We start from the raw sequence: 16,852 nt of genomic DNA on the forward strand, positions 1-16,852 counted from the left end.
CTCACCCCCAAAAGACCAGCAAAATAGCTTTAAGAATATTTAAGAGCCAATTATGCCAAAAAAGAGCAATTTACGGGAAATTTAAAAAGAAATGCCCACGGATCAAGTTATGGACTGAGAAAATTCACAAATTTTCTCTAAAATTTGAGGAATTTTATGATATTTTTGGAAGAATTTTTGGAGCTCTGGATTGAATAAAATGCTCTAATTAAATATTAAATAATTTTTGTCCCTTAAATAGGAGGAAAAAAACCAAAGAAAATATCTAAAGGCCATTATGACGGCGCTGAGTCAGCGTACTAAGTCGCCAAGTGCAATTATGAGACCTCTAAGTCAGCGTGCTGAGTCATTAAGGAATATTTATGGACAATATAAAAATCAAAACATAGTACGGATATATTTTAGACAGTCCTTTGTCTACTTGTTATAGTGAAATCTCTACTGCATCACTCAGTAAGGCTAAGTAGCCTTTCAGTAAAGATAATTATTTTCTTCTATGCACCTCTAAGGTGACACCATATGTGGATTTATTTGAGGTGAGAAAATGGGGTGAGAACATGTTCCAGTGGTCCCAGGGAAGTTAGGACCCGAAAAAGTACTCGATACGATACAGAATGGCAAGATAGGTAGAGGAATGTCTAAGGGTTATATTTTGTATGAATTTTATATTAATTTTCTCCATATTTTAATGCTAAAATGATGAAGGGACATGGAAGAGACAAGTGTATGATTAGATGAAAGACAAGTATACAGTTGGATGAAAAACACTTGTACAGTTAGATGCAAAACACGTGTACGGTTCAATGCAAGACACATGCACGGTTGGATCAAAGGCATGTGAATTGATGATGTAAGTATGATGTAAACATGATGTCATGAGAACACTTGTCACTGCAAGACAAAGAGGGGAAAATGGATGGCCAAGATTTAATCTTGTAATTTTTAAGATCAATGGCTAGGATTGTTCTTAAACTCTATAAATACCCCCTCCCCTCCCCTCATTTTCATCCAAGGCTCTTGGAACCTTAGGGAGACTCTTCTAAAATAGATTCTAGAGAGAGAAAGGCTAAGTGGTCATATGCAAGATCAAGCTCCAAAACAAGGTAAGTTCATGGTTTTTGATGTGGTTTTCACTACTCTTGTTATTGAGCTTGGTTATGGATTTTAATAGTTTTTGGGAGCTTGAAACCCTTGTGGGGCATGCTGCACGAAATCATTAAGTGTGAGGCGAGATGAAATTGATGTTAGATTATTGTTTAAAGATTTGAAAGGAACAAGAATCAAGTGGTTCTAGCTTTGTACTAATTGAATTCCATGACTTTGGAACCAAAGAGGATGCCACGGCCTGACTGGTTCTTGTGCCTAGGATGTGATTTTGATGATTTTGATGCTTTCAATGTGTTTAAAATGAAAAATTGTGTAGAAATAAGATGAAAGAATGAAGTAGAAAGTATTGGAATCAAAACTGAAATTTAAGTGGCAGATTTTGGTTTTGGCCTAGAACCAGGGGAAGGAGTTGGATTTTGATGAATCTAAGCTTATATTTGGATTCCTTGGGCAAAATTGTGTAGGATTGGCCTAGTAAGTAATGTGACCCTTGTGACTGTGATTAGGATCTTGAGACATCCAAGAGGAAAACTCTTATTTAGCTATTTATTGCTCTTATGCAGTCAACAGTAGGGCTATTCACAGGGACAGGATAGGAAATCTGTCCCATGTCCCGTGCTTTCCCAATGTTGTCCCAGTCCCAGTCCCAGTAGGGATGAGACCAAACCGGGACAGGACCAAGATGTTCCTTTTTTTAAAAATATTTTTTGCTTTGTGGTTGGAACTATTGTAATAGATTTTAATTGTTTTTCTTATTTTATTTTTAATTCTTTAGGCTTAGCCCTTCTGAAAGCATCTTTTTTTCTTTTGTATTTGTTTGGGCTTAGCTCTTTTAAAAAAAATTCAAATAAAAATAATCAGTAATGCAATAACTCTAAAATTCATTTTCACCATTCCAAAAATCATAAGCAACTATAAAAACTCTAAATAAATAATAGCCATTCAACTACATATGTCTTGAAAGCTACAAATATCAACATTTTGTATTACATATGCCTTAAACATTTTTTATTTTTAACATTTAATAATTATTATATGATAAAAAATAAAAAATATTACTACCGGGATGGAACGACCCCATCACGTGTCCCGTCCTGATTCCTTTTTTTGTCCCGTCCCATCCCGTCCCGTCCCAATATGATCGGGACTAGGACGAGCCTACTTGAACGCCCCTAGTCAATAGTTAGATGAAGGTAGTCATTGTATCTCTAAAAATAAAAGTAGTTGATAGCGAAACTAGAGTTATAATAGTTAAATAAAAATAGTCAATAGGAGTATGATGTCATTTCGCAACATTTTAAAATTTCAAAACAATACAAGAGGTCTGATTTGATATTTTAAAATTCATCAACCTAATTTATTCTATAACATTTTTTAAGGATATTTTTGTGTCTTTTCCCTTTAAACCAAGCAGCGATCTCATTGGATAATTGATAAAGGGAATGGTTTATCTCTTTATTAAATAAAAGATAAACTAAAAATTCCAATTGAATGATTAATTGAAGGAACAATTACAAACTAGACTGAGTTCAATTCGTCCGGTGTAAAACATATGGGCGTGCAATTGGTGAAAAATTAGAAATGCATATTAAAGAAATTTTAAATTTTTTGTATAATGAATACAAATAAGTTGTTTCTCCCCCAACACAAGCTGAAAGGGAGTCATTGTAGGACACACAAGAAGAATTTTATGATGATGATAACCTCGGTGGAAAAATTAGAAAATCACTTGATAATTAGGAGCAAATATGATGGATGAGTTTTTAGCTGGAAAACTATCACAATAAAATAACTTTTTAGTTAATGCAAAATTCCTCTTTTCATTGGGGGGGGGGGGAAGAAACTTTACAAGGATAGTGCTACATTTATGGTGATATATCAAGTCAATTTGCAAAAGAAGAGCATTGTAGGCAATTAAGTTGTTTGTTAATCAACAATACGAGAATACCTTGTTATTTATAGGGTTAAATAAAGTGTAAATTTTTACTCAAAGAGGTACCCAAAAATTTTATGTGTAAATTTACTCCCAAAAGTTTAAAATCATAATAATATTGCTATTTACGGTTTAAAAAAATTAATATTGACCGTTAAAATAGTTACATTAACTGCTAACATTTTTAATTTTTAATGATAAAAGATAATATTACTATAATTTTAAACTTTTAAAGAAATTTCACATCAAAAAAAATTTTCTAAATACCCATTGCTCTTGAGTATAACTTCTGAAACAAATTTACACTTTAACTCTTACTTATCTTCAATTATAACAAGATTTGCTGTTGGCTCTTCATCAAGGATCATGGCTGTTGCAAGGCATAAATTTGCAGTTTTAAAGGTTTGGATTAGAGTAATTGGGATATAATACATTTATACTTATGAGATGGCCTATCAAGTGCGATTGCCAAATGGGGAGCCGTTGGTATGGGTCCTAATTACAGTTAATGTGATGGGGCAAGATCTCAGCCTAATTAACACTGGTCTCGTTGGGGCTGTAATTAAGCTCAGTTAAAACAAAGACAAGCCAGTAAGAAAGTCAGTTTGAGACTCTGCAGACTTCTCCAAAGCCACGTGGTACAGTGCATGAAGGGGATGATGTGTTATTTGGAGGAGAAGCAACCAAGAGAAAACTTCCACGTGGCACAATAAGAAAGTTCTGAAAATTATATGACATGAAAAAAATTCAAGTAGCATACAAATAAAGGGCATTAGCCTTCAAATTTCAGCATGACTATGGATGCTTAAAAATAATCTATAGAAATTTCTAAATCTTCCAAAACTGAACCACATTTTTCGTCGCAGATGATGATGAGTTGATGACTCACTCATGCTTAGCCAGATTCTTGGAATTTGCTTGCTCTACACTTCTGAAAAGTGAAGCGCATGTATGGTGGCGGATAATCATAACAAGAACGAAAGTGTTGGCTGCCAGAAACAGCAAGCCTGCCGCCCAAAGCTGTAAGAAGACATTTTTACCCTTGAACTCAAGAAGGTAACCCCACAATAACCAATGGGTCTGAGCTCCAATCCATAAAAGAATGCATGAGAAGCCCTGCCATTTGAGTTTCATCTTACTCCATGGAAGTATTAGAGGCAACAAGCAAAAGAACCAAACAAAGTACTGTGCCGTAATCACCTGCAACAAAAATTATGTAACAGTGCAGAGATCAGATGGGCATATTGAAGGACTCGCATGTATGGAAGCTTGGGATTTGAATCCTCTGTATTCCATAAAGAGAAAGGTTCAGATAAAGATATCAAAAAGTGAAGTCCTGTAGCATGCAGCCTCTTTGATATATCAAGCCTTTTCTCCCTCGAATTTTTACTCTTGTTAAGAGATGATCATTTGTCAAATCAAATAAAATAATATAAATCTTGTGGCAACAAAATAGAAACCAAACAGTACAAGGCTTGTCGGATCCACATTGAATAACACAACTAATCAAGAGGCTCACATGAAGTATTTGTCTCTTTAAAAATGACAATGCTACTTCCCTCGGGAAATTTAAAGGATCCCAATCCACAAGCATGATCCTTATGTAAGCCAAAAAGGGCTTCAACATAAAAGTTGTGCTTGGAATAATTAAGCTCAATTTCACTGAAATTGTATTAACTTGAATTGGGTAAAAAGTAATTGAGCGGAACTATTTGAATCAGGATTTCATTTTCCTTTAGATTATAAATGAACGAACCTTATTAAATGCTACAAATGCCACGGTCTGCACAAAAAGGCAAAACGGCAAGTCCTGCGCGATGCTGAATATAAGAACTAGTTGCACCACAAATTGCGGCAAAAAGGAGATTAGCTTCTCCACCATTGAAGTGTTATTGCCGTAATTAAGATATATGTGATAGAAATAGATGGAGAAGTTGTGCCTCGGATCTGTACGAGTAAGATGGTACAGCAGCGCCTCATGTAGGAATTCCCACCCATATAGATGGTAGAACACACCAGTACAGAGGAGAAAAACGATCCCTGATATTAGTCCAAACATTAGCCTATCCCTGGCAAATATGCTTTTCAATAGATTATATAAAAAACATTTATCCCCATCCTTGGGTTTTTCTCCTTCAGTAGCACTCCAGACCCTTAAGACGGGTTTCTGACCAGATTGGAAGCAGGCCGGATCAAGAACCAGCAATATGGGAATGGAATATATAATAGGGTAAATCCTGAAATGGACAACAAGTCCGTACCAAAATGCTGACTGTGCCACATTACCTGCAAACCAAGGCCAGGAAAATTGCCAAAAAAAGGGCATCAAAAGAAATGAAAGCGAAAATGAAAAGGATCAAGAGGAATGCAAAGATTTAATTTTATTCCATCAGCAAATTATAACAAGGATTTATTTGGTGCATGATGCATCAACCAAAAGAAGCCTGATAATCAATACATCTGGACCTTTCAATTTATATATAACAAGAAAGCAAATGATTCAAAAGCCAGGGAAAAGGCAGTCTGAGTTTATTCCGTGTGTCAAGAAATGTTTTAACTTACATACCAACTTTCTGAACTTTTTTCATGCATAATAGGAGAGGAGAATAACAGAACAGGGATGAAATTATAAAGGAATGCAGGTTATAACTTTTGTCTCCTGGCGTCTAGCAAAAATGGGGAAATGGTTGAAAACACTATATTTCAAAATCTATACATTGCGCATTCAACTTGTTTTAAAATTTCCTTCCATGTTTGAGATGATATTTGTCAAGCGTAGATGAAAACTAGTGATCAAACCATTTTCATTCCAACATTTGATTCCAAATGGCACAAACTTACATATGTATACTATGCTTCCTAATTGCGCCCAAGTTTGTTACTCAGAAGAGCACCTAACACCACAACGCCACTACAATGACAGAGCACACTCCCAATTCCAAAACTACCCCTACCCCCCACCCAAAAACCAACAAAGACATTAAGACACATAAAGCCAACATGCATCACATATATTCATTTTGGCTTCTTATTTCAAATTCCCTTTGATGCAGAACAAAATAAAGTCACAAAATAAATTACCCTAAAACCAAATTTACCATCACTCCTACTCCTGTTCACCAGTTCCCCCACCCCCCTTCCAAATAGCAGGCGAGGTAATAAAAATACACCAAGGCAACGATCATCATACAAAATAAGAAATCAAGCCTTGGTAGATCACAATTAGGGGACTCTATACAGTCTAAAAGAAAACCGGTATAGTTGGGCAAATGAGCATTGTCTGCAGCACAAAAAGGTTGATAGGAGGAAGCAAAGTGGAAGGACACATCAAGACAGATGAGAAGGATTTCTAGAAGAAATTTGTTAAGCTGAAGGTTAAAAAGAGACTTGGTAAGAAGTAGGAAGATAAGGGGAACTTCGGTAAGTGTTGGTAAAGAGTCTAATCGTTGTGCAGATGGGATAATTTTTTTCCTTTTATTGCTTCTTATGTTCTCTTTTGTGGGTGATATTTTAGTTTTGATAGTGAACTACAGGTTTCCACCATACTCAAAACTAATTCCCCCCATTAGATATCTTAGAAAAATATATATAACCATCATTAGATATCTTAGAAAAATATATATAACCAAATAATGGTTAGCAACAACTAATAACCCATTATTAAAGCCAATAACCAATAACAGATTAAAAGATTGACCAGCTATATCCATGAATTTAATATCACCACAGTATCAATTTAACGCTAATAGAAAAGCAGAAACATACCATTCATAAGACATATGATGATCCACAAGACCAAAGCACAAACGATGGGCTCACAGTTCCCACGTGTCCCAATGGTGAAGGTAAATGGATTGAAGAGCCATGTCATGACACAATAGTTGCATAGATTTTCAGGCACCTTACGCTGCTTCAAAATATAATGTATGAAGTATCCCACAAGTATGTCTGAATTTTGAACATGATAAGATGTTCTTAGATGTAATGAACCCACAATTGAAAAAACTGTCAGCTAGGCCTTCTCAATATAAGTATAGGGATTTGGACTTGATGCAGAGGTATAAAATCTATAAAAGATGACCGTTACTGAATATTACTAGCCTTGAAATTACAACCTCACCTTGTGCCATAGGCAAACCTTCCAACCATAAAAGGTCAAACAAGTTGCAACAAGCACAAGGCTTGTGAGCAGATGGCATTTAATGTGTGCATGATAATTATTACATATCCAATTGATCTATTCTTAAATAAATGCCCCCACAAATCAACATTGTCAAACAGGGATTGGACACATCCTTAGGAATACAAAATAAAAATCTTAGTTAGAAAAGCAATAACCACTTCAATTCAGTATATCAGTCATAATTGTCTGAAGAAACTAAACGTTGAAATGTTTTCATACCTGATGCTGAGAAGAGAAACTTTCCCCATGATCGATGGATGATAGAATTGGGAATAAGAAGAAATGCAAGTAAGGGGGAATAGCGATAGGTGGTCCTCTTATAAGGGGAATCACCCACAGCCACATAAGATGCAGCATCCGAAAATACAAGGTAGTCAACATCGGTGTATCTAACCTCCAAATGTGTATCTTGCCATTCTCCATATAGAATTAAAGCCACACGGAAAAAGATAGAGAATACAAGCAATGAATAAAAATTTATGGTCGGCATCACTGAAAGAGAATAAATACCAAAACTTGTCAGCTTCAGAATTTCAAAAACCTTAACTGTAAAGGAAAATTCAGACATCATCGAGATCAACTAAATAAATAGAAAGAATTCCACATTACACCAATCATCCAGGAACAAGCAACTGATACCAAAGTGCATCAAAATGAGAAATCACTGAAACTCAAACTCTTAAAACAGAAAAAGCCAAAAAAAAAAAAAAATCCAACTTAGATTGTGGGACCAAAACTTACTAGCTATTGATTTCAGGTTGCTAATTGTTCATGGGATAACCAGAACATAATAAGGGAAAAACCTGTGCTGCTTCCGCACAAAAACTCAATATCAATTCTCCTTCTTCTAGGGTTTCATGGACTTAGATCTGCAATGGAACCCAAGCTTGTTCAAATATGATTATACAACCCAACTAGCACTGGTACCTGCAGAGACTAGTAACGTAGCCTGTAAATTGACATCCTATGTGCCCACCAAACAAGCTTTAAAAATTAGTAAACTAAGCATACAATAAATTACATACATTCAATATTCAGTCTGTTTGTACAAGTGTTCAGTCAAATATTAATCGTTCAGGTAAGTTTCATTCAGTAGGATAGAGCGCATTCAATTTATTCCACCTCTTGTGATCCAAGTTTGTGCTCATACCAATCAAAAGAGCTGATATTCTTTAGCTTCTCAAGGAACACTAAGGGTGAGCATCAAGTTAAGGAATTATAGCAATGAATTTTCACCATAAGATTAGCATTAATATGTAACAACAAACAACAACAATTAAATGTACCATTTAATCTTATCATTAATTTGACAGTATGGAAATGAAGGCTGTAAAAAAATTCAGCCAAGACTTACATTTCCACAATCATGAAACCCAACTTACAAAATTAAAAAGCCAGGAAGACCAAGATACAAACTGAGTAAACATTTGCTACATTCTTAATCAATCAAGACTCAAGACTTTTCCCAACTACTACAAACCTAGTGCATTCCAAGATAGAAAATCAAGTACCATAATCACTAGACTCCAACCAGCTCACAATGAGATATGCAACGACAGCCCACGAAGACGACAGACGATTTGCGGAAAGCAGAGGGACTGAGGACTAGAACATCGGAGAAAGCTAGAGGGACTAAGAGGTCTAAGCCAGGCTAAGGCTTCTTCATCATCACAAATGCCAACAGGATTGAGGTTGAGCGCGGCTTTGATCTCAAAAAGGGGGGTGGTGATTTGGAACCGGTCCAGAGCAGAAGCAGAGTCTGCTTTTCGCAAGATCCAATGGCTGCAACTGAATACCCAGATCCAACGGTTATAATTTAACTCCCCAGAATCAGTGGTTTTAGTAAATAATTATGGGTTAACGATAAGATCTATCTCTGTTTCATTGGCAGGGAGGAGTTGAGGCTGCGGGAGTGAAGGGGCAACCCAAAGTTAAAGAGTACAGAAGCAAAAATCTGGGTTACATGCTATATAGGCACAGGACGACCTCCCTTTGTTGCTTTAAGAGCTGATATGAATGCTTTTCTGTTCACGGATTTGAATTCTTCCCAGTAAATTCTCTTCTTATATAATTCCAATAGATAATGATCCTTCGCTTTTGAGATGGATCTAAATGATGTTACTTATATATTCCAACTAGGAGGAGACTGAAATGCCTTCCCCTCTTGCCAACCTTAACATAGCTCACTGTTTGTATATGTGTACTAGCAACCCGGTTCCTAAATTATTGGAATTGTCTAACTTGAGTTATAAGAATATATAAACGTAGCCTGTGGTTCGATCCGGTGCATTCAGAGGGTTAACAAGTCACGGACAAATGGCCTCACAGAGCATTCACCCAAATCTGACGAGAATGTCATTCTATTTCATAAACAACTGAGTAGACGGTATTGAAGGAGAGAATAACGTGGGCAAGGAAAACAAAAAGGAGGCCTTTTATCAAGTAGGTGTTGATTTATTACAATAGTTGGAGACTTGGAGTAAGGAGAAGTTGCCTTCCCTCGCAAAAGAAAATTATTATCCTCTCGTGAAAATTTCCAAAAACAAATTTTTGGCTTAGGCAGAATTATGCAGTGAGATTTAAACTTTTTGCAGAGAGAACATGCTCCTGATTATGATTACGTTGTGCTTAACCTGATTAGGAAGATAGAAGAAAAAACGACCGAAGAAATGGTGATTTCACACGAGTAATACTGAATTAGTGGAAACGAAGAAGCGAAGAACAGAGTGCGCAAATGGGAAATTTGAGGATACGCAAATTAACATCTCATAGCTGTCCATGAAGCACACGAAAAATATTGGTAACCAATGTCAAAACAAAGTGTGGGCCAAAACCAAACAAATAGATGCCCCAGAGCGAGATAAGAAACCCAATTTGGCTTTCATTTTCTGGGGAATCTGTTCAATACTTATGTACTACTGTTTTACAATGAATCTATTAAGGACAAAGGAGTCTCAGTTTTAGGAATGATTGGAGCAAAACAAAAGATCTGAAGAAAAAAAAAGAAAATTAGCCTACAATGTAATCTCCAACGTTTCCAGCGACAAAGGAGATCTGATCTTTCTTCAAACATCTCTTAATCTACCCTCTTTCAGTTTCAGGTCTCTATATAGCACTTATCAGTTCGGTCTAGACTTGGCCGTTCGGAGGCACGATGCGCCGATGCCAGGCATCCAAAAGGACGAAATTTCCTATATACAGATTGGCGCGCTTCACATTGACTTACAAAAATTGAGCGGGAATGGAACAATTTTTCAAAAAATAAGTTGAAGAAATGCACCTGAAACGCCGACGCCGTAGCCGAACAACGCGAGGCCACTGGCAGCGGCCATGAAACCTGAAGTGACGGCCATCAGAATGAGAACAATTTTACATATAGTCCCAACAAATAATTACATGTTGCCCAGACACTTCACAACTCGTTTTTTTTCCGCTCAATTTAAAACTTATCTTTTGTCAAGAATTAAAAATACCTAGTCAGTAAATCAGTATATCTGCACTAATATAAAATGCTAATATGAGATTTTATATATTTAAGAGTATTTTCTTATAAAAAAGAGTTATTAATTAGTCTCTGTTTTTTCCCTTTTTCTTGAGTGATTAATTCGTCCTTTTTATATTTTGAAGATGCTTATATTGGATTTTTCCATAATCAAATTAGTCATTTTATATTTTTTAAAATAAACTACAAGGCTAAAGTATACATTTGGTCTCTTAATTTTGTACAAGATTTCAATTTCGTCCTTTAACTTTAAAAAGTATACTTTTAGTCCTTTTAACTCTAAAATTTTTTTAAAAATAATGATATTAAGGTTTTAAATATTAATAAAATATTCTCAAATGCTAATATATTAAGTTTATTTTCAAAACATCTATGATTGTTACAGAAAATCATCATTAAAGCTTAATGATTTTAGGGTTAAAGATCAATGTATCCTTTTTAAAGTTAAGAGATCAAATTAAAACATTATATAAAAATAAAGGACCAAATATATACTTTAGTTTAAACTACAATTTACAAAACCGATAGATACACAGAGTTGAACATTTTTTTCAAATTTAGTACTTATTCATAAATTTATATTTTAGTTTTATCCATTCAATTATAATTAGAAAAATGAAAAATATTTGGATATCCTCTCGTTAATCCTCTTATTCCTTTTATTATTATAATCGTTTCTATTTCTTAGATTAAAACAATGCATGGTTCAAACGCAATATTTATAAAACTATTGTTAAATATTTTATAAATTATTTTTTTTGTACCATAGATATAAATTATCCAGCTTAAATTTGAGTAGTGTAAATTTATTTTTTATATTTTAATATATGATAATAAGATTTTATAAGATATTACATCTAAACTATTCATTTTTTATCTAAAGGTGAAAAAAAGGATTATGACGATCTAAATCCAAGTAAGGATTGAAGAGGCGATTTTTTGGCTTTGCCAAAGATTGAAGAGCGATTGAGTTACGAAAATAGAAGAGAATTTCTTCCCAATAATTTTATTTTTTCTGAATTTATTCTTTAAAATATATATAATTGTAACAATACATGTTTGTAATAATTATTTTTAACTATCCTTTTCATTATTATGTTTAGTTATCTTATCCTTTTTCTATTTATCTTGTATTTTAATTGTATGTCCTCTTTTTTCATCAAAGTTGCATTTAAATTTTTCAATAAATTATAATTTTTTCAAATTGCATGACTAAACATCAGCGAGTTAGTTATCATATGGATATAGAGACAAATCTTAAATTTTAAAATAAGTTAAAAATTTAAACAAAGTAGCGCAGCAATTATTGGATAATTGATAAAGTGAATCGTTTATCTCTTTATTGAGTTCATAATAAACTAAAATTTTTAAATGAATGATTAATTCCATAAAAAATATATCACTTAATTAGGTTTATTTTCAACAATTGTTTTTCATTATCCCTTTTATATTTTTTTGTAACTTATCGGCATCTGGTTCACAGTTTTATCTATATAGATATATAATTAGAAGAATTGAACTATATAAAACATTATATATTATCAATAGAGATATTTTATAAAAAAATTATAAATTTGGGAGATAGGGTGAATCCAAACGTTATAAATAGTTAGAACAAAATAAACTCCTAATACAACTTTCTGGAGATAGTATAAGAAATCTTGGGCCAATCTAACTGAATTTTCTCTTCCCGTGGGTCACCGTGTGGCAGAGAAATTGAAAACACATGAAGAAGAATAGTGTCATCGGAAGGAAGAGAAGAGGGGAGGAGGAAGTGATGTGGAAGGCGCCCGAGGAAGGTTGGTGCAAAATGAACGTCGAAGGTGCTTGCATCATCGGCGCCTCCGGCACTCAGCTCGTGGCTTGCGGCGGACTCCTGAGAAATCAAGAGGGAACCTTCCTACAAGGCTTCATGATGAACACTTGTGAACTTAGCTCCGATACCCATCATGCTCGACTCTGGAGTTGTTTATTGGGATTAAAGATCGCTTGGAACCTCGGCATTCGTAAGCTTGTGGTGGAAACGACGGACCCCGCGGTGGTGCAAGCCGCCATGCTGCTGTCAGGAGATCTAGAAGAAAGCTCAAATCGCCGGTCGGTGGCGGAGCCTGTGGAGATGGAGATTCAACAGTTGTTGGGGAGAAGCTGGGAGGTCAGAGTTTTGGGGGTTAAGAGTGAATCGAATGTTGCTGCTTGTAACTTGGCTGAGACTGCAGTTTCGTGCGTGCCGGGTTTTCATACGCTTCACTCTTTGCCTCACCATGTTCATGAGATCGTGCTTCAAGAAGCTCCCCCACTACGGAATATTAAAAAAATTAAATAAAATGAATTACAACTAATTATCGTATCGTGTACTATAACCAACATGATCGTATCCAATATCCATATCTCTTTGAACCTCTAATGTCAATTTTTTCGAGACATTTGTGAAAAATTTTATTTGTAAGTTATTTATTTTTATAATACCATCTGGTATTTGACACTTTTTCTGATTTTATTACCAAGTGTTTGAGTAGTTAATCTAGTTCAAGGTTCATGATTGCCCCTCCTAACACACTCATTTGTAAGGTATTATTATCATGCTATTTATATACTTCCAATAAAGTTGGCGCATGTGAGGTATAGATGAAATACTTTTTAATCATGATTTACAAAATACAAAATAAATTTATAAAAAGTTTTGTCCCGAATCATGTAAATGTGATTATAAATGTTTATATTAAATAGCTTCAAACAAGTTCAAATTCTCGTTCTGCCATTTCAATGCAGCATGAGATAAATTTTTTTTTTCACTTTTTCCTTTTCTTTTTGACAAAAAATTGTTAGGGTATTCACTTCTTCTAATTTTTGACTGTTTGGATACTCCTTAAAACCATGGTTTTAAAACAAAAAATCATAATTTGAGAAAAACCATCCAATATCTCATTAGAACCCAATAATTGATTATCATGTCAAAATCATGGTTCGGAGGCTAAAACCATGGTTTTTCAAAGGACATTCTTTTCTATTTTTTAGTAGATAACCAAGGTTTTAACAATAGATACATGTTAATTACTCCTTTTAATTATAAGACATTATTTATAGTCTACAAATAAGGTTTTATTATTAGAACCAGAGGTAGCATTAATCAATTATGTAAATAATAAATTGGTCTTGCATATATGTATATTAATTATTTGTATATTTTTAGTAATTTGCATATAAAAAAGTGATTCTGATAACAATTATCCAAATATTCAATTTTTCAAGATAATTTTTTAACAAAAGTTATTCTCAAAATAATTTTTTATCACTTTTCCCTAGAATCTATTCTTTAAAAGCTAAAATCTACTCTCAAAATAACTTTCTTGTCACTTTCTCTAAAAGCTAATCCAAACACCTTTTATATGTATTTTTGTGAGCACATTTTTTAATAAGAATTTAAATTTTAGTTCGTCACAGTATAAAAAAACTAGTTCATTTCATTACAGCAAACCTTCGTTAGTTCTCTTGGTGTAATTTAACGCGAAGAATCGAATCTTCTAGGCAGTTTGCTTCTATTATTATGAATTTAGCCCCCAAAAATTGGAGCTAAAAGATACCATGATTTTCCAATAATTTTTATTTTTTTACCCTAATACTAACCAATTTTTTCGGAAAGGTAGATTAGGCTCAAATGATTCGAATAGTTGGACAATGGATACAAGTTCTCTCACATCTTCTACTTCTATTATTTGTTTTTTTTTTTTTCGTTTTATTTATTTTGAAAGAATCCTTAAAAAAATATTAAAATTATTAAATTTGAAATCAAGTTTGGCTCTCACACTTTAATAGATTTTGCCATCACCTGACTTACAAATAATAACGCATTTTGGTTAAAAAAATTTATTTGAGATTTAGTAATTTCAAGTTTCTTTTTTTTTAGATTCTCCTATTTATCTTTTCTTCTATCATCTTCTCTAGCTAACTATATTCCTTCTTCTCTTTTTCTGCAAATAAATTATATCTTTTTTTCCCCTAAATCTTATGAAAATTTAAGCAAACATTCATTATCTTTTTTCTGTCAAACTTGCATTTAAATCTTAGAATAAAATTATTAAATATTTGAATCAAGTAATTGAATGTCAATGAGCTAGTCATGTTCATTAGGATTAGGCCTTTTGTTTCAATTTTAGCACTGCCGCATATTTGGCAATATTTGATAAATGTGACAATACGGAGATTATTGTGCAAACTTATATTTAACCGTTGCTATGGAAACCATCAAATATAATCAATAAATTTTTTTAAAAAAATTATATCACTTGACAGATACTTGTACATAACTGTCAAAAGCATGGACATTTCAAATCCTTCAGTCTGGTTTCGTTCTCAACCATAACTTCCTTGTGCAATCGCAATCAACTATGCAAAATTCAACTATACAAAATGCAAGTCGTAAATTCAAAAAGAACTCTCCTATATTCAATTTTAGTGCAGGGTGTTTGGGTGAAAACCAAATAATAATTTAGAGAATAGCTTCTAGATGATAAATTTTAGAAGAATAGATTTTGATAAAAAAAAGTTATTTTGATAAAGTAAAAATGCTTGGATGCTTGTTACCATAATCATTTTTTTATGTGCAAATTATTGAAAAAGATATAAGTTAATATGATGATTATATCAAAAAAATTTAACTTATATTTTTGTTTGAAATAATAAATTTGTGAATAATAAGCTGTATGTGAAAAATATAATTAATTAATATTACTTTCGGTTCTTAATATAAGAACTAATATTATATATTCAATTTGATTTCGAATATAAAATCCCAATCTATTTTGTCTCATATATTTATTCATTTTTTATATTCCAAATCATGATTTTAAACCTTCAAAAGCAAAAAAAAAATCATTTTATGAAAAACCATGGTTTTATACCCCAAACCATAATTTTCAACTCAAAAGTGACTTTGCATAAAATTACAGGGTATGGCTACTTTTTTTAAAACTGTGAGTTTTAATGAAAAAGTAATTTTACAAAAAATCGGCATATTTAGATGATTGGATCTCTAAATCATGTTCTTGCTTGTTACCCAAACACTTCCTAAATAAGAATTTTCTCCTTACCACCTAAAGCATGCGGTAACAGAGAGTCACGTTACATTTTAACACTACGTTGAATTAGAATTATTAATGATAAACAACTAATCAAATGTACATCATGCAAGCAAATTAAACTTTTGTTTTTTTTTGCAACTCAATAAACATTTTACTAAGCATTCTGCACCTTGCTTTTCACCAAGTGTTATTCTAGAAAATATTTTTATATATTTAAAGTTATTCCTTAAACTTGGAATTCGACTTCATTCATCTCTATATTTCACTCCTATTCTATATAATATATTTATATTAGCTTCTAACTGCATAATTCTTTAATAAAATTCGGATAGTACCCTAAAATTTTTCAGCTTAAAAAATAAGGCTTAAACCTTCATGTTAAAATCTCTACATGTGGTTTAAGTATCTAAGATAATTATTTAGCACAAGATAACATCAAACAATAAGCTTAAATAAATTTCCAACCTCAAAAGTTCAAAATCAGCATCACGTGTGCACACACATATATGTATGCACATGTATGTATGATATATATACAAACATATATATCTTATTAATTACGTCTCACACTTACTCCTCATACACTTGAGCATTATTTAAACTTCCATCCCCCATATTGTTGAAGCTTCGAACGACAACCGCTAGGGCTATATGTGAAGACGTGGTGGGTGCTTTCTCAGAAGAAGACGCTGCTTTTTAGATTTTGTTATGGCATCAAGACAACAAAGAGATAAACGAGGGATACTTTTAAACTTGTATATTGACAAGTACCACATACACGTATTTATAGTTAGGACAGAGAGAGAGAGACAAGGCCTCCAAACTTTAGAATTTAAAGAGACATGAACATATATTTAACAAGTATTAACAGGTCGATAAACCATATGAAAAATTATCCAAAAAATTCATATGGAATTCTACAATACATAGTAGTGGCGAAAGACTCAATAAAATATCTCTTACCATGCTAGATGATTTAATAGAGCAATCCACAAAAAAGAGATAATTGAAAATACAAAGCATTATATAATCTTAATTAACTGCGAATA

The 16,852-nt window shown here is 33.2% G+C and overlaps 1 protein-coding gene across 6 annotated transcripts; it reads right to left on the reverse strand.

Moving 5' to 3' along the window:
* Positions 1-3,704: 3,704 nt before the first annotated feature.
* Positions 3,705-10,570, reverse strand: LOC114759657 (GPI mannosyltransferase 1). Of its 6 annotated transcripts, none has more exons than XM_028948871.1 (6): positions 10,504-10,570; positions 7,965-8,150; positions 7,443-7,715; positions 6,806-6,988; positions 4,797-5,326; positions 3,705-4,240 (listed from the first exon to the last, which is right to left on the reverse strand). In XM_028948871.1, coding segments are annotated over exons 2-6 (1,302 nt in total). In that variant the 5' UTR covers positions 7,966-8,150; positions 10,504-10,570; the 3' UTR covers positions 3,705-3,925. The 6 variants fall into 6 exon arrangements, with proteins under 6 accessions (XP_028804704.1, XP_028804705.1, XP_028804706.1 ...); XM_028948872.1 differs by lacking the exon at positions 10,504-10,570 and adding an exon at positions 8,735-9,029; XM_028948873.1 differs by lacking the exon at positions 10,504-10,570 and adding an exon at positions 8,735-9,029 and having other exon boundaries at positions 8,027-8,159.
* Between the last annotated feature and the right edge of the window lie 6,282 nt (positions 10,571-16,852).

This window comes from Neltuma alba, unplaced genomic scaffold (genome assembly GCF_004799145.2).
Source record: "Neltuma alba isolate B1F8T4 unplaced genomic scaffold, ASM479914v2 tig00010875_pilon, whole genome shotgun sequence".
NCBI lineage: Eukaryota > Viridiplantae > Streptophyta > Magnoliopsida > Fabales > Fabaceae > Neltuma > Neltuma alba.

Bases quoted from the DNA above. Each gene is read 5' to 3' on its own strand.
- LOC114759657 (XM_028948871.1), bottom strand. The intron at 6,989-7,442 runs GTATGAAAACAT...TTCAAAATTCAG, and splicing joins GTTTCTCTTCTCAGCATCAG to ACATACTTGTGGGATACTTC. The intron at 4,241-4,796 runs GTTCGTTCATTT...TTTTTGTTGCAG, and splicing joins CATTTGTAGCATTTAATAAG to GTGATTACGGCACAGTACTT.